Source organism: Ranitomeya variabilis, chromosome 2, assembly GCF_051348905.1.
Source record: "Ranitomeya variabilis isolate aRanVar5 chromosome 2, aRanVar5.hap1, whole genome shotgun sequence".
In the NCBI taxonomy this organism is placed as follows: domain Eukaryota; kingdom Metazoa; phylum Chordata; class Amphibia; order Anura; family Dendrobatidae; genus Ranitomeya; species Ranitomeya variabilis.
In genome coordinates this window covers 1,092,919,971-1,092,936,705 of record NC_135233.1, presented here as the reverse complement: position 1 = coordinate 1,092,936,705, position 16,735 = coordinate 1,092,919,971, and the positions used below count along the sequence as shown (strand labels likewise).

General features: G+C 43.9%; 1 protein-coding gene across 5 annotated transcripts in view; it reads right to left on the bottom strand.

The window, feature by feature from the left end:
• The window catches only part of PTK2B (protein tyrosine kinase 2 beta), a 181,833-nt gene extending 166,061 nt beyond the window's left edge, over nucleotides 1–15,772 (bottom strand). The window contains exons 1-2 of one of the 5 annotated variants that reach the window (XM_077291775.1): nucleotides 15,574–15,628; nucleotides 1,237–1,574 (exon numbers count right to left, since the gene is read on the bottom strand). In XM_077291775.1, the coding sequence (XP_077147890.1) occupies nucleotides 1,237–1,239 (3 nt within the window). In that variant the 5' untranslated portion in view covers nucleotides 1,240–1,574; nucleotides 15,574–15,628. Of the gene's footprint in view, nucleotides 1–1,236; nucleotides 1,575–15,454 lie in introns of those variants that run through there. The other 4 variants (XM_077291778.1, XM_077291777.1, XM_077291776.1 and 1 more) reach the window with 4 other exon arrangements.
• Nucleotides 15,773–16,735: the final 963 nt, after the last annotated feature.

Sequence of the window (16,735 nt, the reverse complement as noted above, 5' to 3'; positions counted from 1 at the left end):
ACCATGTTGCAGTGCAGGAGATTCCTGCAACAGTCCAAGGCGTATCTAGGGGAAGGTGGGGGGGCGGGGGTGGGTGGGGTTGAGGCGGGGGGACCCGGGGTGGGGTGGGGGGCCCCATTTGGAAGTTCGCACCGGGGCCCATAACTTTGTAGTTACGCCACTGTATATAGCAGCAGTATTATAGTAGTTATATTCTTGTACATAGGGGCAGTATTATAGCAGTTATATTCTTGTACATAGGGGGCAGTATTATAGTAGTTATATTCTTGTACATAGGAGCAGTATTATAGTAGTTATATTCTTGTACATAGGGGCAGTATTATAGTAGTTATATTCTTGTACATAGGAGCAGTATTATAGTAGTTATATTCCTGTACATAGGTGCAGTATTATAGTAGTTATATTCTTGTACATAGGGGTAGTATTATAGTAGTTATATTCTTGTACATAGGGGCAGTATTATAGTACCGTAGTTATATTCTTGTACATATGGGCAGTATTATAGTAGTTATATTCTTGTATATAGGAGCAGTATTATAGTAGTTATATTCTTGTACATTGGAGCAGTATTATAGTTGTTATATTCTTATACATAGCGGCAGTATTATAGTAGTTATATTCTTGTACATAGGGGCAGTATTATAGTAGTTATATTCTTGTACATAGGGGAAGTATTATAGTAGTTATATTCCTGTACATAGGGGCAGTATTATAGTAGTTATATTCTTATACATAGCGGCAGTATTATAGTAGTTATATTCTTGTACATAGGGGCAATATTATAGTAGTTATATTCTTGTACATAGGGGCAGTATTATCGTAGATATATTCTTGTACATAGGGGCAGTATTATCGTAGATATATTCTTGTACATAGGGGCAGTATTATAGTAGTTATATTCTTGTACATAGGGGCAGTATTATAGTAGTTATATTCTTGTATATAGGAGCAGTATTATAGTAGTTATATTCTTGTACATTGGAGCAGTATTATAGTAGTTATATTCTTATACATAGGGGCAGTATTATAGTAGTTATATTCTTGTACATAGGGGCAGTATTATAGTAGTTATATTCTTGTACATAGGGGCAGTATTATAGCAGCTATATCCTGTATGTAGATGGTAGTATTAAAATAGCTTAGTTTATTTGATTCAGTTTTGGAATCATTTTGTGAATTTTAGGTGCAATCATAAGAGTGCATATAATAATAAAAGTAAGAGTATTATTAAATTACCATTTAGGCTTTTTTACTCCGGCACCGTAGTACTATAGCTTAATAATACTGTTTACTGTACCGCCTGCCGCTTGATATCGTTCCGAGCTGCGCTCTTGACAACACTTCAGATTTCGCTTTACAAATTCTTTTATTTCCTTTTAGAATAATGCACCTTGGAGCCACGTGGAAAAGTCAAGTAACCAGGGTCCGTTACATGGCGGCGAGAGCAGAACACACCTATATCCTGCGGGGCTGCGGCTGCGCCGGTGAGGTTTACACTGTGTCAGCACACCGGGACGGGCGGGGGAACAACAGGACAGAACTGGTGTCTCCACTCTCTGGAATTTGCCCCTGGGCTGAGAAGAAAGAGAGAAGCGGAGTCAGTGTTCAGACCTACTAGATCCTGACTTATTATCAGTGATTTTGATGGCAGATAATCCATATAGAGAGAAGATTATATTTTGCATTTAAAGGGGTTGATCATATTATATTGGTTGTAGTGTTTAGCGGTCAGTACACATAACACTTTCTGTTTTCGTTCTCTGATTCACCAAATGACTTGATACTTACTGAATACTACTGATGCTGTGCATTGTATCATGACCCTGTCTTCAGCGAGCTCCTGAGCTCCCCCTAGTGGCGGCTGCATACAGTCAGAACTTTATCATTTAACTCTAGGAGATTTGGAGATCGGTTGCTGAAAACTTTAACTTACATATATATGAGGAAATTCGCACAGAATCAATTAGAAAAAAAAGTTGACATTCACTTTAACCCTCCACTTCCCGGCTACGAGAATTGTTCAAATCGGTGTCCTTTTTTTTTAGTTCAGGCAGGAAAGATATATAGAGATTACGGGGAAAATTATTATTTTTTTTTTTAGCTCACTATGTGTTATGTACTGTTGTCATCACTTGTATTTTATAAACCTGAGGTTATGATGTCACCGTAAATTGTATTTTTTCACTTTTTTAAAATTCTTCGGATTCTTTTTGGTAACTTTGATTCAAAAGTCAGAAACACACAAGCGTTATAGGGTGATGGAAACTGACTAGTGACCGGGGCGGGAATAGCATGATAGTTACAAGCTTTGTCGTCTACACGGGTAAAATAACACTGCGTCTGTGTATGATCCGGCTTCATCTGCTTCTATTGAAGGAGAAGACAATGATGCCATCCCCTCCGTGCCAACCAGCGGGCAGCTGAGGCATCACATTCCACCGTGTATGAACACATGGGAAACGGACATGGACACAAACTTTTAGTATATGGACCGGTGGCCACATTGTATCGAGTTTTTATCATAGTGCCACCGGCAGGTTCTCCCGAACGTTGAGTAGGGCAGGTGAGCCTTAAAAGGGTTTCAACCCAGAACCTGTGCATCAAAATCCTTTATTTCATTTGTTTAATGACTTCAGATCTAAATCAAAGATGTATTTTTTTGCTATTTTGTGGGTTACAACGAGGTCGAGGAGATCCGTATAGAAAAGGCGCCAACCCTGGAAAGGAAACGTCTGAGGCTCCCGCCGCTATCCGGCATCACAATCCAACGTGTCACAATCACTGATACAGATCACAGATTAGGGGAGGCTTTGCCACATGTGACTCAACAGACAAGAAGAACATCACCGATCACACGCAACATCTAAAAGTCTCAGGCACGTGCGTAAGGAAGGTCTGCCCAAGAAAGGCCCACGCTGTGCCGGCAAACACCAAGCACAAGCCAAAGGCTGAACGTTACATTTTTACTAGTTTTGTCACCTTCCCTTCAAATGCACTTCTAGCTGGGGAGATATTCCTGCTCAGCCCTAGAGACGGGGATTAAGGCTTTGCCCCGATTTTCTAACTGCACTACCAAAGTGCATTAATCAGAAGGGGGCGATGGTGAGCACGGGGGCTGCCTGGTGGTGGCATGGAGAGCAGGTAAAGAGGCCGTTGAGGAGTCCGGAAGCTTATCAGTCTGTCCATTTGGGTATACAGCTCTCATGTATCACCATGGCTACAAACTACAATAGAGTCCTGTGTACTGTGATCTTGCCGTCACGTGTTACTCACTTCCTCTGCATCAACCTTCTCCCAACTTTTTATAACCTACTGACAGTAAATGTAGGTCATGTGGGAGACAACAGCAGTCAGAAATGTATTTTCAGCATTTATTGTTCTCATTAGATTTTAGTCCAGCAACTTGTCCTAAGTGCCTCCTTAGCTCACCCTCGTCTCCAAACTCGTTTTGCTTCACTTTTTCAAATTACCTTTACATCCCACCATCTTCTACCATATGCCTCTCTGACCCACCATCTCGTAACATCTGCCTCTCTGACCCACCATCTTCTAACATCTGCCTCTCTGACCCACCATCTCCTAACATCTGCCTCTCTGACCCACCATCTCCTAACATCTGCCTCTCTGGCCCACCATCTCCTAACATCTGCCTCTCTGACCCACCATCTTCTACCATCTGCCTCCCTGGCCCATCATCTCCTACAATCTACCACTCTGGCCCACCATCTTCTACCATCTGTCTCTCTGGAGCAGCATCTTCTACCATCTGCCTCTCTGACCCACCATCTCCTAACATCTGCCTCTCTGGTCCACCATCTTCTACCATATGCCTCTCTGACCCACCATCTTCTAACATCTGCCTCTCTGACCCACCATCTCCTAACATCTGCCTCTCTGACCCACCATCTCCTAACATCTGCCTCTCTGGCCCACTATCTCCTAACATCTGCTTTTCTGGCCATCCATCTCCTAACATCTGCCTCTCTGGCCATCCATCTCCTAACATCTGCCTCTCTGGCCCACCATCTTCTAACATCTGCCTCTCTAACCCACCATCTCCTAACATCTGCCTCTCTGACCCACCATCTCGTAACATCTGCCTCTCTGACCCACCATCTTCTAACATCTGCCTCCCTGACCCACCATCTCCTAACATCTGCCTCTCTGACCCACCATCTCCTAACATCTGCCTCTCTGGCCCACCATCTCCTAACATCTGCCTCTCTGACCCACCATCTTCTACCATCTGCCTCCCTGGCCCATCATCTCCTACAATCTACCACTCTGGCCCACCATCTTCTACCATCTGTCTCTCTGGAGCAGCATCTTCTACCATCTGCCTCTCTGACCCACCATCTCCTAACATCTGCATCTCTGGTCCACCATCTTCTACCATATGCCTCTCTGACCCACCATCTTCTAACATCTGCCTCTCTGACCCACCATCTCCTAACATCTGCCTCTCTGACCCACCATCTCCTAACATCTGCCTCTCTGGCCCACTATCTCCTAACATCTGCTTTTCTGGCCATCCATCTCCTAACATCTGCCTCTCTGGCCATCCATCTCCTAACATCTGCCTCTCTGGCCCACCATCTTCTAACATCTGCCTCTCTGACCCACCATCTCCTAACATCTGCCTCTCTGACCCACCATCTCCTAACATCTGCCTTTCTGGCCCAACATCTTTTACCATCTGCCTCCCCAGCCCATAATCTCCTAGAAGCTACCACTCTGGCCCACCATCTACTATAATCTGCCTCTCTGACCCACCATCTCCTACCATCTGCCTCCCTGGCCCAACATCTCCTACAATCTGCCTCCCTGGCCCACCATCTCCTACAAACTGTCACTCTGACCCACCATCTTCTACCATCTGTCTCTCTGGCCCACCTTCTCCTACAGTCTGTCTCTGGAGCACCATCTCCTACAATCTGCCTCTTTAGCCAACCATCTTCTATAATCTGCCTCCTTGGCCCACCATCTTCTGCCATCTGCCTCTCTGGCCGACAGTCTCCAACCATCTGCCTCTCTGGCCCACCATCTTCTACCATTTGCTTATCTGACCCACCATCTTCTACAATTTATTTTTTATGCCCACTGTGAATTCCATCTGCTTCCTTGCCATGTGGCATCCTTCTCCTCATTACCCATTTTATTTAACTTATCGCCTTCCATTATCTTCTTCTCATCTACATACCAACTGTTTCCTTGGTTCTCCTTATAAGGCTATGTGCACACGTCAGGATTTCTAGCCGAAATTTTCCTGACAAAAACCGGACATTTCTGCCAGAAATCCGCATGCATGTTTTTCGCGTTTTTTACCGTGTTTTTGAAACGTTTTTTTGTGCGTTTTTTCATGCATTTTTTCCAAATGCATAGAATTGCGGGAAAAACGCAGAAAATCCGCAAAATTAATGAACATGCTGCTTTTTTACCGCGATGCGTTTTTTTCGCGGAAAAAAACGCACCATGTGCCCAAAACATGCAGAATGCATTCTAAATGATAGGATGCATAATGTATGCGTTTTTTATGAGTTTTTATAGCGTTTTTATCACGAAAAAACACTAAAAAAAGCGAAAAAACCTGAACGTGTGCACATACCCTTACACCATTCCACTACTGTCTACCAGTTTTCTCCACACTCCTCCTTTATCTCAGAGTCTTACCCCAATTGTTCTTTGTTCACCCTCCAGTTCCAGGCGACTCTTTACCCTACCATATTTTAGACTTGGTATTTTGATGAGCAATTTACAATTCATATCACAGGTTTACCAGAAGGAAATGGTCTCTTTGAAGTATTTCATTTATTACAACTCATTTTTCCACCTTGTGGAAAAGTTTTGTTTTATTCTGAAGAAATAACATTTTGACTTTAGAGATACAATCACATTGATCCTAAATGTCACCACTCAACATCTTCCCGTCTGTAGTCACCGCCTCGAGACTTTCTACCGGGCATTATTCCTGTGTGACGGGGCCGACTGTTAAATTTAAAGTAGATGTAATAAACCTGATATTTACGGCATTTATCTCTAAGCTCCACACACGGAAGTGAGGGCCATTACTTGTTCTGATGTTTTAGACCTACAGATGATGTCAACCTTCATAGTTACATTTTTTTTCTACACAGAAAAGTATGTCCAAAATATGGTTTCTCTGTATTCCAAAGCAATATACGGTACATTATAGCCTGGCCGTAACATACCAACATGGCCAATTTGCCCTTATACTAGTCTACACTTGGCCATGGCACAGTAATGACATTTTGATCATTTTTTCCATCAATCTCATTGGCTTCAATACAAACTGTATACAAGGACCCCCCCTACAAACCATGAGCCAAATGTTCTCCCGAAGACTTATTATGGGGCAAATAGGTCTTTGGACCTCCCCAAACACCAGAGCCCATCGGCAACCCCCTTGGCACCTAGGTATGACCTTCCAGCTGTGCGTTGTTTCTTCACGGATCTCTCACATCATTAGGGTTTTTGTGATTTTTTCTATGTTTTTTTGATCACTTTTGGTATTTTTTGTTGCGATCTCCTTTTGTGATCCATTTATTTGTTTTAAAACTGATGTTCTATTGCTCAAGAATATCAGCCTGGCACTTCCAGTCGTAGGGATCAATAGTGATCAGGGAAGACGATTTCCAAGCATAGGTGGCGGTAAATCTACGACACTCCTTAGGTGACCACCATTGGTTCTCCACCCTTTTGCGGGGATCGTCAGTGTCATCCTATATTCTTGGTAGCCCACATTGTTACCCCAGCATCTCTAGTCCATACGCTTTGCAGGAGATGATGGTGGTCGCTGCTACCCCCCAATCCCATGGTGTAAGATGAGGCAATGAGGAACATTGCAGTAGACCACCGTTGGGTGGTTTGGTGCATCATGAAGTAATGTCTCCCGGAAACCAAGGGACAATTTGGTCCCACAAATATAACACTACTACAGATGTATTTATGCTGTGGGCCATTATCCATTGGTCAAGGTCAACTTTTTTCCCTTTTTTTTAAGGAACGATTATTTGACTCACAAGGTGGTGTCCTTCGAGTGTCCCAAAATGACCAATGGATGTCATTCCATTTCACTGTTTAATTGCACAGATTTGCCACCTGGGGGTCCAGTGAAGCCCATTGGGAGTTATAAGGGAGTAATATTGGTTGTTACACAAACCCTTGTTTCCTAGTAATTTCTGGATTTCAGCCTCAATATATCTCTAACTTCTTTGCTTCAGCTTCTCCAGAGTTGTGAACTTGTGAGCTTATCTCAGGGCTTGATCTCAGTATAAGCCCGCACGTTAGGTCACTTTCCATCATCCAACATTATCAGTCGATTCTGTTTTCTGCTTGGATGCAACACGTTTTATAAGTCCCTCATACACATGAGATGAAAGTAGACGGAACCCACAGATTTCTGCAGGTTGGACGATCATCTGATGTGATTTAGGGGTCTTCCATCTCTTCCCAGACAGAGGTTGTCGGGAAGAGAAGGATCGGGCAGTTGTAGTTTCAATGGCCGATCCTTTTGTTCTCCGCGTGAGGCTCATGTGATTGGGGAGTTAATGTGCATGGCCAGCTTTAAAGGGGTTGTCCAGGCTTAGGGTCTAAAGTCTGCAGTCACTCATTGCACGCTATCAGGATTCTTCGGTGCTGGCACTGGGAGCAGGCGATCATGTGATTTTCATACTTCGGGCCACATTCTGACAAGACGTGACCTTTGACTTGTATCGAGCGAGGCTGTGGAACGTCTAGTCTGCAGGTGACCTTATGTATCCAAATTGCAAACTTGCAGCTCCTGGCACCAGAGAATCCCGACTGCGTGCATGGTGAGTATTCACAAATCTGCAGCCACGTGGAGTTACTGTAGACTCTAACCCTGGACAACCCCTGCTGGTGTCGGAGAAGTCTCTACGGGGTCTTCTACTGACCGCTAAGCTTCTTACACAACTAGTTACTACTACAGAGTTTGCATCATAATGGAGGACTGGCGGCAGCAGACCAGAAGACTTTCCGAGTGATGAAGGTTGGCATTTTTCAAAGTTTACCCCTTTTTAAGGCTTATTTCCAACATTATAAGTTTGCAATAATCCAAAAAATTTGCGAATAATTTGCAAATTGGTGACTTGTGAGATAGGGGCTCTATTATGAGAATGTGCATGGAGGACACAAGACAGAAAAGTGCCCGTGCGGAAGAACAGTATATGGGCCCTTTGTTGTCCGATAATTCTGGCTTGCTGCATTGGAGATAGAAGTGGCCCCTTTACCTCTTGGGCCCCTGTGTGGCTGCACCAATGATATTTCTGCCCCGGTGCCCGCTGTCCACCACGCCAGGCATTGCCGAATAACCATTGTACATGCTATCTCCAGGTGTCTTCTAACTTGGAGCTCAGGGGCCCCAATGCAAAATCTCCAACAGGGCCCCCTACTATAGTAGGTCTTTAATAGTAAATTCCTTTTTCTTCGCACATGGGTCACCTGGGTCCAGATCCTGGGTGCGACTGCAGCGCCAGCTTCCTCCGTATTGATACCCCTGATGGTGCCCAAGTGCGGCCACTGCCCCATTCCAATGGGACTTTTCAGAACCTCCGTCTCGAGACCCAAGTGGTCTCCGGTGGTCAGATTCCCACCGATCCACAGGTCATCATTGATCCTTTGGATAAATGACAACTGGTAATGTTAGGAACGACCCTCTAATTCTTTGTGAATATTAGAAGACCCCCGTTCTGTGCTGCAGGGAATTTCTTCTGGTGTCTCTTACTTACAATGTGGTCACGGCTCAGGAAACGGCTGACGGCTGCGGAGGAGCAGAGACCGCCGGACATGCAGAGTGCTACATAGATAGCACGGTGTATAGAGGCAGCGCCTGACCATGGGGGGTACGAGACCCCTCCTGGGAGGATTCTTAAAGGAACAGTAAAAAGACAAATGCTTCCAACTGCAGCCGCTGCAAAACTACAACCCCCACAAATACAACTTTTGTTTGAGCATCTGGATGTGAAACATGTTTCCATTCACTGACAGCAAGGCGAGATATAGTGAGAAAATAAAGTCTGTCAGAAAGTTTCTGCATGTGCATAAAAGTGGAAGCCCCCTCTATTGTGATGGTACATGGACCCCATACACATCTGTGGGACTCCTGCTCCTGTAATGGATGACTAAATAGGAAGCTTTCGTTAACCCTCTGGGGGCCACAGACGATATCGCCCCGGGCTGCACATTCCTCCTGACTGTCAGATTTGCCACATTCCTGCAGATCTCACAGCTATTACTGCTGTACAAAAGGATGGAAATCCCAGAAACTCGGGCAAACTGCGGCAATCCTACTGCTGACCCCGGGACCCCCACTAATCCTGAGGCTTTACCAAGACAGGACCACCGTGCATGGCATGCCCACATCACTGTCACAGAGCATGCCCATAACACTCTGCCACAGAGCATGCCCACAACACTGTGTCACGGAGCATGCCCACAACACTCTGCCACTGAGCATGCCCACAACACTGCCACTGAGCATGCCCACAACACTCTGCCACTGAGCATGCCCACAACACTGCCACTGAGCATGCCCACAACACTCTGCCACTGAGCATGCCCACAACACTCTGCCACTGAGCATGCCCACAACACTCTGCCAATGGGGCATGCCCACAACAGCGTGTCACAGAGCATGCCCGCAACACTGTCACAGAGCATGCCCATAACACTCTGCCACAAGGCATGTCCGCAACACTCTGCCACAGGGCATACCCACAATATTTTCCCTAAAAGCATGCTTACAACTCTCTTGCACAGAAAATAATGAAAGATGTCACAGCTCACCTCTTCCTCATTCCCGCACAATGACCGCTGCCCGTATCACAGAGCATGCCCACAACACTCTCTCACAGAAGTCAATAATGATCTTCAGACTGTTGTTATCTACTGGCTCCAAAGTCCAGAATCTCAGCATCATCAACAGAGAAGAGGTGTTAATTTTATCTACTCACTTGAGGCCTGGAGAGAAACAGCATGGTCCGGGGGATATTATAGGAGAGGTGGGATAATAATGCAGGATATTATATACTACCTTTTGGTCTACTTCACTTTGTCAGGCAGGTCCTATTTAAGTGATTTCTTGATTGACAACAGGGGTGGCAGTGATCAGGCCTACGTGTGGCGTGGGAACGTGAACTCAACATCCCAAAGATGTGATAAACCACAGTTAATTCATGTTTTAAGAGGGAACAATCCCCTTTTCACACAGGCCCCTGTAGGTTTGGATTTCTTTTTCCCTTAATAATAAAGACCTTCATTTATAAACTGCATTTTGTGATTACTTGTGTTATCTATATCTAATATTTACATTTGTTTGGCGAGCTGAAACATGTAAGTGTGACAAACATGGAAAAGAATCGGAAACCAGGAAGGGGGCAAACACTTTTTCACACAACTGTATTGTGTAAGTTTACACTATGCAGATGTATATATAGTATATACTGTATACATAGTATGCGCTGGTTATGTATGTGTATATGGTATGTATTTACGCTCGGGTCGGAGAGCTGTCGCCAGTCCGTGCACTGCGGTCTGTGATCGGACTGATCTCCGTCGATGTCTGCTCGTGCCCTTAGTCTGATGGAGGAGGACAAACTATGGAGACGTCACTGGCCCCTAAGAGACCCGATCTTATAAGTGCATCCTACACAGCAGTGATGTGGGCCACAGATCGTATACTCAGAGTATTTGTATCCTATATATGTGCTGTATGTATGGGGGGATATATGTATTATATGTGTATATATTTGCATCTGCGGTGTATGTATGGTGGGGTACAGTATGTGTGTGTACGCGGTGTGGCAGTATACATGATGTGTTCCTCTATAGCTGCGCTCTGTGTATACATGTATATGGCTCCGCAGCGCTCTGTGTATACATGTATATGGCTCCGCAGCACTCTGTGTATACAAGTATATGGCTCCGCAGCGCTCTGTGTATACATGTATATGGCTCCGCAGTGCTCTGTGTATACATGTATATGGCTCCGCAGCGCTCTGTGTATACATGTATATGGCTCCGCAGCGCTCTGTGTATACATGTATATGGCTCCGCAGCGCTCTGTGTTCCCGGGCCCTGTGCCGGGCTCTAATGAACAGGTTTCGCTGCTGGGGGCCCATCTGGCAGTGGGGGTCTCTCCCAGACGTTATATTTAGGTTTCTGCGCTGAGTTTAGATGAAGGTTTCTGTGAAGCAGGAAGTGTAAATAGAGAAAGACACAAAGTAGCAGCGACTGTGATACAATGTAACAACACGAAACAATGTAACAACACGAAACAATGTAACAACACGACTGCTCCATTCACCGCTCAGTGCAGCACCCCACACTCCCCGACACTAACACTACCAAATGTCTGTATAGGTAACATACAGTGACAGTGTGCTGACAAGGTGGGTATCTAAGCCCAATGTGTGTGATACTGTGCCCACAAGCTGTGCATCTAATTCTATCCTGTGTGATACTGTCTGCTGAGCCGTGTATCTAATCCTCTCCTGTGTGATACTGACTGCTGAGCCGTGCATCTAATCCTATCCTGTGTGATACTGTCTGCTGAGCCGTGTATCTAATCCTATCCTGTGTGATACTGACTGCTGAGCCGTGTATCTAATCCTCTCCTGTGTGATACTGACTGCTGAGCCTTGTATCTAATCCTCCCCTGTGTGATACTGACTGCTGAGCTGTGTATCTAATCCTGTCCTGTGTGATACTGACTGCTGACCGTGTATCTAATCCTCTCCTGTGTGATACTGTCTGCTGAGCCGTGTATTTAATCCTCTCCTGTGTGATACTGACTGCTGAGCCGTGTATCTAATCCTATCCTGTGTGATACTGACTGCTGAGCCATGTATCTAATCCTATCCTGTGTGATACTGACTGCTGAGCCATGTATCTAATCCTATCCTGTGTGATACTGACTGCTGAGCCGTGTATCTAATCCCCCCATATGTGATCCATTGCACATTATGTAATGGCAGAGAACAGACGTGCTGCAGGAGGCCCTCGGCAGTGGAGGGGTTAACCTCTTCTCTTCTTCCGCGTTGTCACTTTGGCGCTTCCTCCGCACGGTGTGGCGTCTCCACTAAGGCTCTGCTGCTCGCAGGTGACGCTGGGTCATTTGCAGTCTGTACTCTGTGGTGGGACACACAGACCCTCGTCCATCTGTCGGACGCACAGGACAAGCACCAAGTCTCTAGATAACCATCAACCTTACAAGGAGCGGCTGCTTATCTGAGGCTTATAGGGCCCTGGTCATCTCCGGGGCCATGATCACACCACACAGGCCTACAATGATACACGTATGATATGTTACTCTCCGCACACGTTTGCTCCTGACCCTATAATATAATTACATTCCTCCCACGGATCTCTGAGAAATCTTATTCTCATTGCTTTGTTTAGCCCCTGTAAATGAAGTGAACTCTGTCCATAATTACCAGAGGGTGAAGATATATATGAACGATTGTCAAGGCATTGCACGGCGATACAGAAAGCCCCCCATCAATTAGCTACACTGCAGAGCAAATCTAGTAACTCACCTCCACCTGCATCTAATGAAGCCCTTGTCAACAGGAATATCATGAATATCGCATAACTGTGATTCGTGGGATGTGAAGTAGTCACTACATGTTACATAGAATAATAATCACCAGCTATTGTGGTACAATCTTGTTTTTTTGTATACTGCAGATAGAATGTATTGGTTCTGCTTACATGTTCAACAATTAAATCACCAAATACCCTTATAGCCAGAGGATGAAAACACACTATCACCAATGACACATTAAATCACAGGGTAAACCAAATGACTTCTTGCCATTTGTATATCATATGATAGATACAAAGTAGCAGCTCCATTAGTGTTGACAACATGTCTATAAAGCCAATGCAGCTCAACTCACCTATATACCCTCATACCTAGAGGGTGAAAACGCAAAAATACAACCACTGGCACATTAAACCATGGTGTAATTAATGTTTTTGGCACATTGCTATGAATCTATATCCATCATGCAATGTTGCTTTATTCTTGCTCATCCAGTCAGTTCTGCACTATTAACCTATATACCCTTGCTTTAGAGAATTAAATCATAACAACACAGCCGGTGGCACATTATACCATGGCATAAAGTATAAGACACATGTGTTATTTGTATATTGCATGATAGATATACAGTAGCTGCATTATTGGTCTTTTCATGTTAACAGGCCAATACAGCTTTATTCACCTTTATACCTTTACAACTAGAGGGTGAAAGGACATCAACACAATTGCTGGCACATTGAACATGACATATGTAAAAAGACCCCACTATTTGTAGGGATAGATATATAGAAGGAGTTCTGTTAGTGTTTTTTACTCAACCAGCCAGTTCAGCATGATTCATCTATATACCCTTATGCTAAGAGGGTGAAGACACACCGACACAACTGGTGGAACATTCTACATAAGACACAGCTGTTATTTGTATATCACATGGTAAATACAATCTAGCTGCGCTGTTAGTGTCTTCTTGTTTACCAAGCCTATCCTACTTTACTCACCTTTATATCCTTACACCTAAAGGGTGAAAACACATCTGCTGGTACACTAACCCATGGCATAAAATATAAGACACTACTTATATTTTGTATTTTGTAATATACATACAAAGTAGCAGTTCTGTGACTGTTTTCATGCTCAACAAGCCAGTTAAATACTACTCTCCTAAATACCCTTACAATTAGAGGGTGAACACAAAAATTCAACTGTTGGCAAATTATACCATGACATAACACATAAAACAATCTTTTTATTTTGTATACATTGTACTACCAATAAAAAAAATACCAGTTAGTTTGTGTTTTCATGTTCAGCGTGTCAGTGCAGCTCATCTCACCTAAATACCCTTAAGCCTAGAGAGTGAATACAAATACATAACTGTTGGCACATCACAGCATGGCATAACACATAAGACATTCTTACTACTTTGTATATGACATATTAGATATAAAGCACCAGCTTCTCAGTCTTCATGTTCATGCTCAGATTGAGGAGCTCAAGTCATCTACATACCCTTACACCTAGAGGGTGAAGTCACAACTGCATAATGAAAAACCATGGCATATAGTAACATCTGAGCTATTTTGTATAGTGCAACCTTTTGATACACAGTATCAAATTTACATTTGGCTACATGTTGAACAAGTCATTGCAGCTACAGTTTATGCACTTGAGTGAAAGTAGATGCTACAGTAGATTGTCAGGAAGGATGAGGCATCAGATATGTGTATAATATACAAAGTATCAGCTCTTCCTGGTGTAATATACGTCTAATAAACCAGAGAGGTCACATCCTCTATTTTCAGCTGTATAGTGATATAAATCAGCTGCCCCTCTATTGGAATGAATCAGTTCTGCACATTGTGATATCTATCAGTCATAACAAACTGCTGTATGAACAGTTTTTGCAAGGAGATAAATGGGTTAACACCTGCACCTAGAGGGCAAATACACAAGTACCTGCAAATCGCAACCTGACCTGAAGCACCGACCGCACATAGAATATGATATAAAGTATGAGCTCAGACACTGCCCACTATATAATACACATTGTATTATATCCTACAATGCTCTCCAACCTGTGGCTCCAGCTGATGTGGCACTACAACTCCCAACATTCACAGACAACAGTGACATATTCTTGTTACATTGTATTATTTACTACCATGGAATTAATGGTGCTATATAAATAATAAATATTAATAATACAATGTTCTCCAACCTGTTATTTCAGCTGATGTGACACTACAACTCCCAACATTCACAGACAACAGTGACATATTCTTGTTACATTGTATTATATCCTACAATGTTCTACAACCTGTGGCTCCAGCTGTTATGAAACAACAACTCCCAACATTCACAGACAACAGTGACATTTTCTTGTTACATTGTATTATTTACTACCATGGAATTAATGGTGCTATATAAATAATAAATATTAATAATACAATGTTCTCCAACCTGTGATTTCAGCTGATGTGACACTACAACTCCCAACATTCACAGACAACAGTGACATTTTCTTGCTACATTTTACCATATACTACAATGTTCTCCAACCTGTGACTCCAGCTGTTATGAAACTACAACTCCCAACACGCCCTGTCAGCAATTCAGAGCAAACTAAGAAAACCTTCCCCTAAGGCTAGAGGTAAAGCACCAAGCTCGATCTGACCCTGGGTAGAAGCCGCACTTCCACATTGTCCTCCGCTGGATACAAAGTATCGGTTCCGCCTATTGTAACGCAAGGTCAGCAATCCAGAGCGAAGCGACGGGCGACTTCTGGGGCATTATACTGTGATGTGTGGGCGACATGATACAATGTGAAGCTTTATAAGTAAATATTGACTGTAAAGTATCAATTTCACCTACTTCAATACAAGTCAAGTAAATCCAGCGCCGACTCTGCGGATGGCAGTCCCCAGATGGACGGTCAATGTGAACACAGTCGTTGGCGCGGTGTAAGGTGACATCAGGTGTGAGGACCTTACCTGGCGGTCGCCTTCTTCCCCTGGTGATGTCTATCTGCCTGTGGCGGTGGAATGTGGCAGTGGGCAGGTGTGTCGCCTCCTCCTCTGTGCTACTGAACAGCTAGGAGGTCCACCCCCCACCCCCTAACCCCCCCATAGCAGCACACACCCCTGATTACTCAACACACTTCCTTATCTGGTGCCTGTAAGTGAAGAATGTGAGAGGAGCTCTGCCATCTGTAGCAAGGAAGTGGCAGCCCCAGCCTTCACTTATGGAGGCAATGCATGGGGAGCAGGGGCGAAGATCTCCTGCTCTATATACACTTATTATCTGTCCTCATGCAAATCCTGATGTGACGGCACAAAATACTCTGCGGAAAATACTTGTGTTTTGCCTCGGGATTTCCCCCCCCCCATTCATTAGCATGGGTGAAATCTGCAACAAAAAAACACTGAAAGAATTGACAAAGAAATCTGCGGAATTCTCCCATCTACTGTTCTTGCACAGGGACCCCCTGTCTGTGTCCGCACCGTCATTATTATAGGCTGGGGGGGTCCGAGTCCAGAATTGTTTCTTGGGCGACACGCCGATGTTCTGCAGCATTCTATAAGGAGTGCGGGTAAAAGTTCCGAAGCATCATGGCCCCTTCATTCTTGCACAAGATGGGACCCCACTGATCAGCAAACAATAGTAACATTGTTAGTGAGTACAGAACTGTGCGCAAGAGACCGGGCGCTAAACGGTTATGTTTCAATTCTTACATTGCGATATCGTCCCAAAGAGTCTGACTGCGGCGGACACATTCAATTAGAGACGGCTCATTGTAAGCTTTTCTGGCCCATGAATAGAATGCCAGAACTACAGTACAGACTGACACATAACATTCAAAGCAAATCTAAGAGCTATAGGATGTAAAACTACCACATTGATACAGTCTTAGTTATCATAAGGACACATACACAGTGGCATGGAAAAGTACCTAAAGATGAAATGATCTCTAAAAAGCCTAAAGATACAGATGACACATTTCTATTTTAGTAATAAAATATATATATATATATATATATATATATATATATATATATATATATATATATATATATATACATTTTCATATTTTACATTTTAAAAATTACAAAAAAAGGAAAATGGGTTGATGCAAAAGTTTGTGCACCCTTGGAG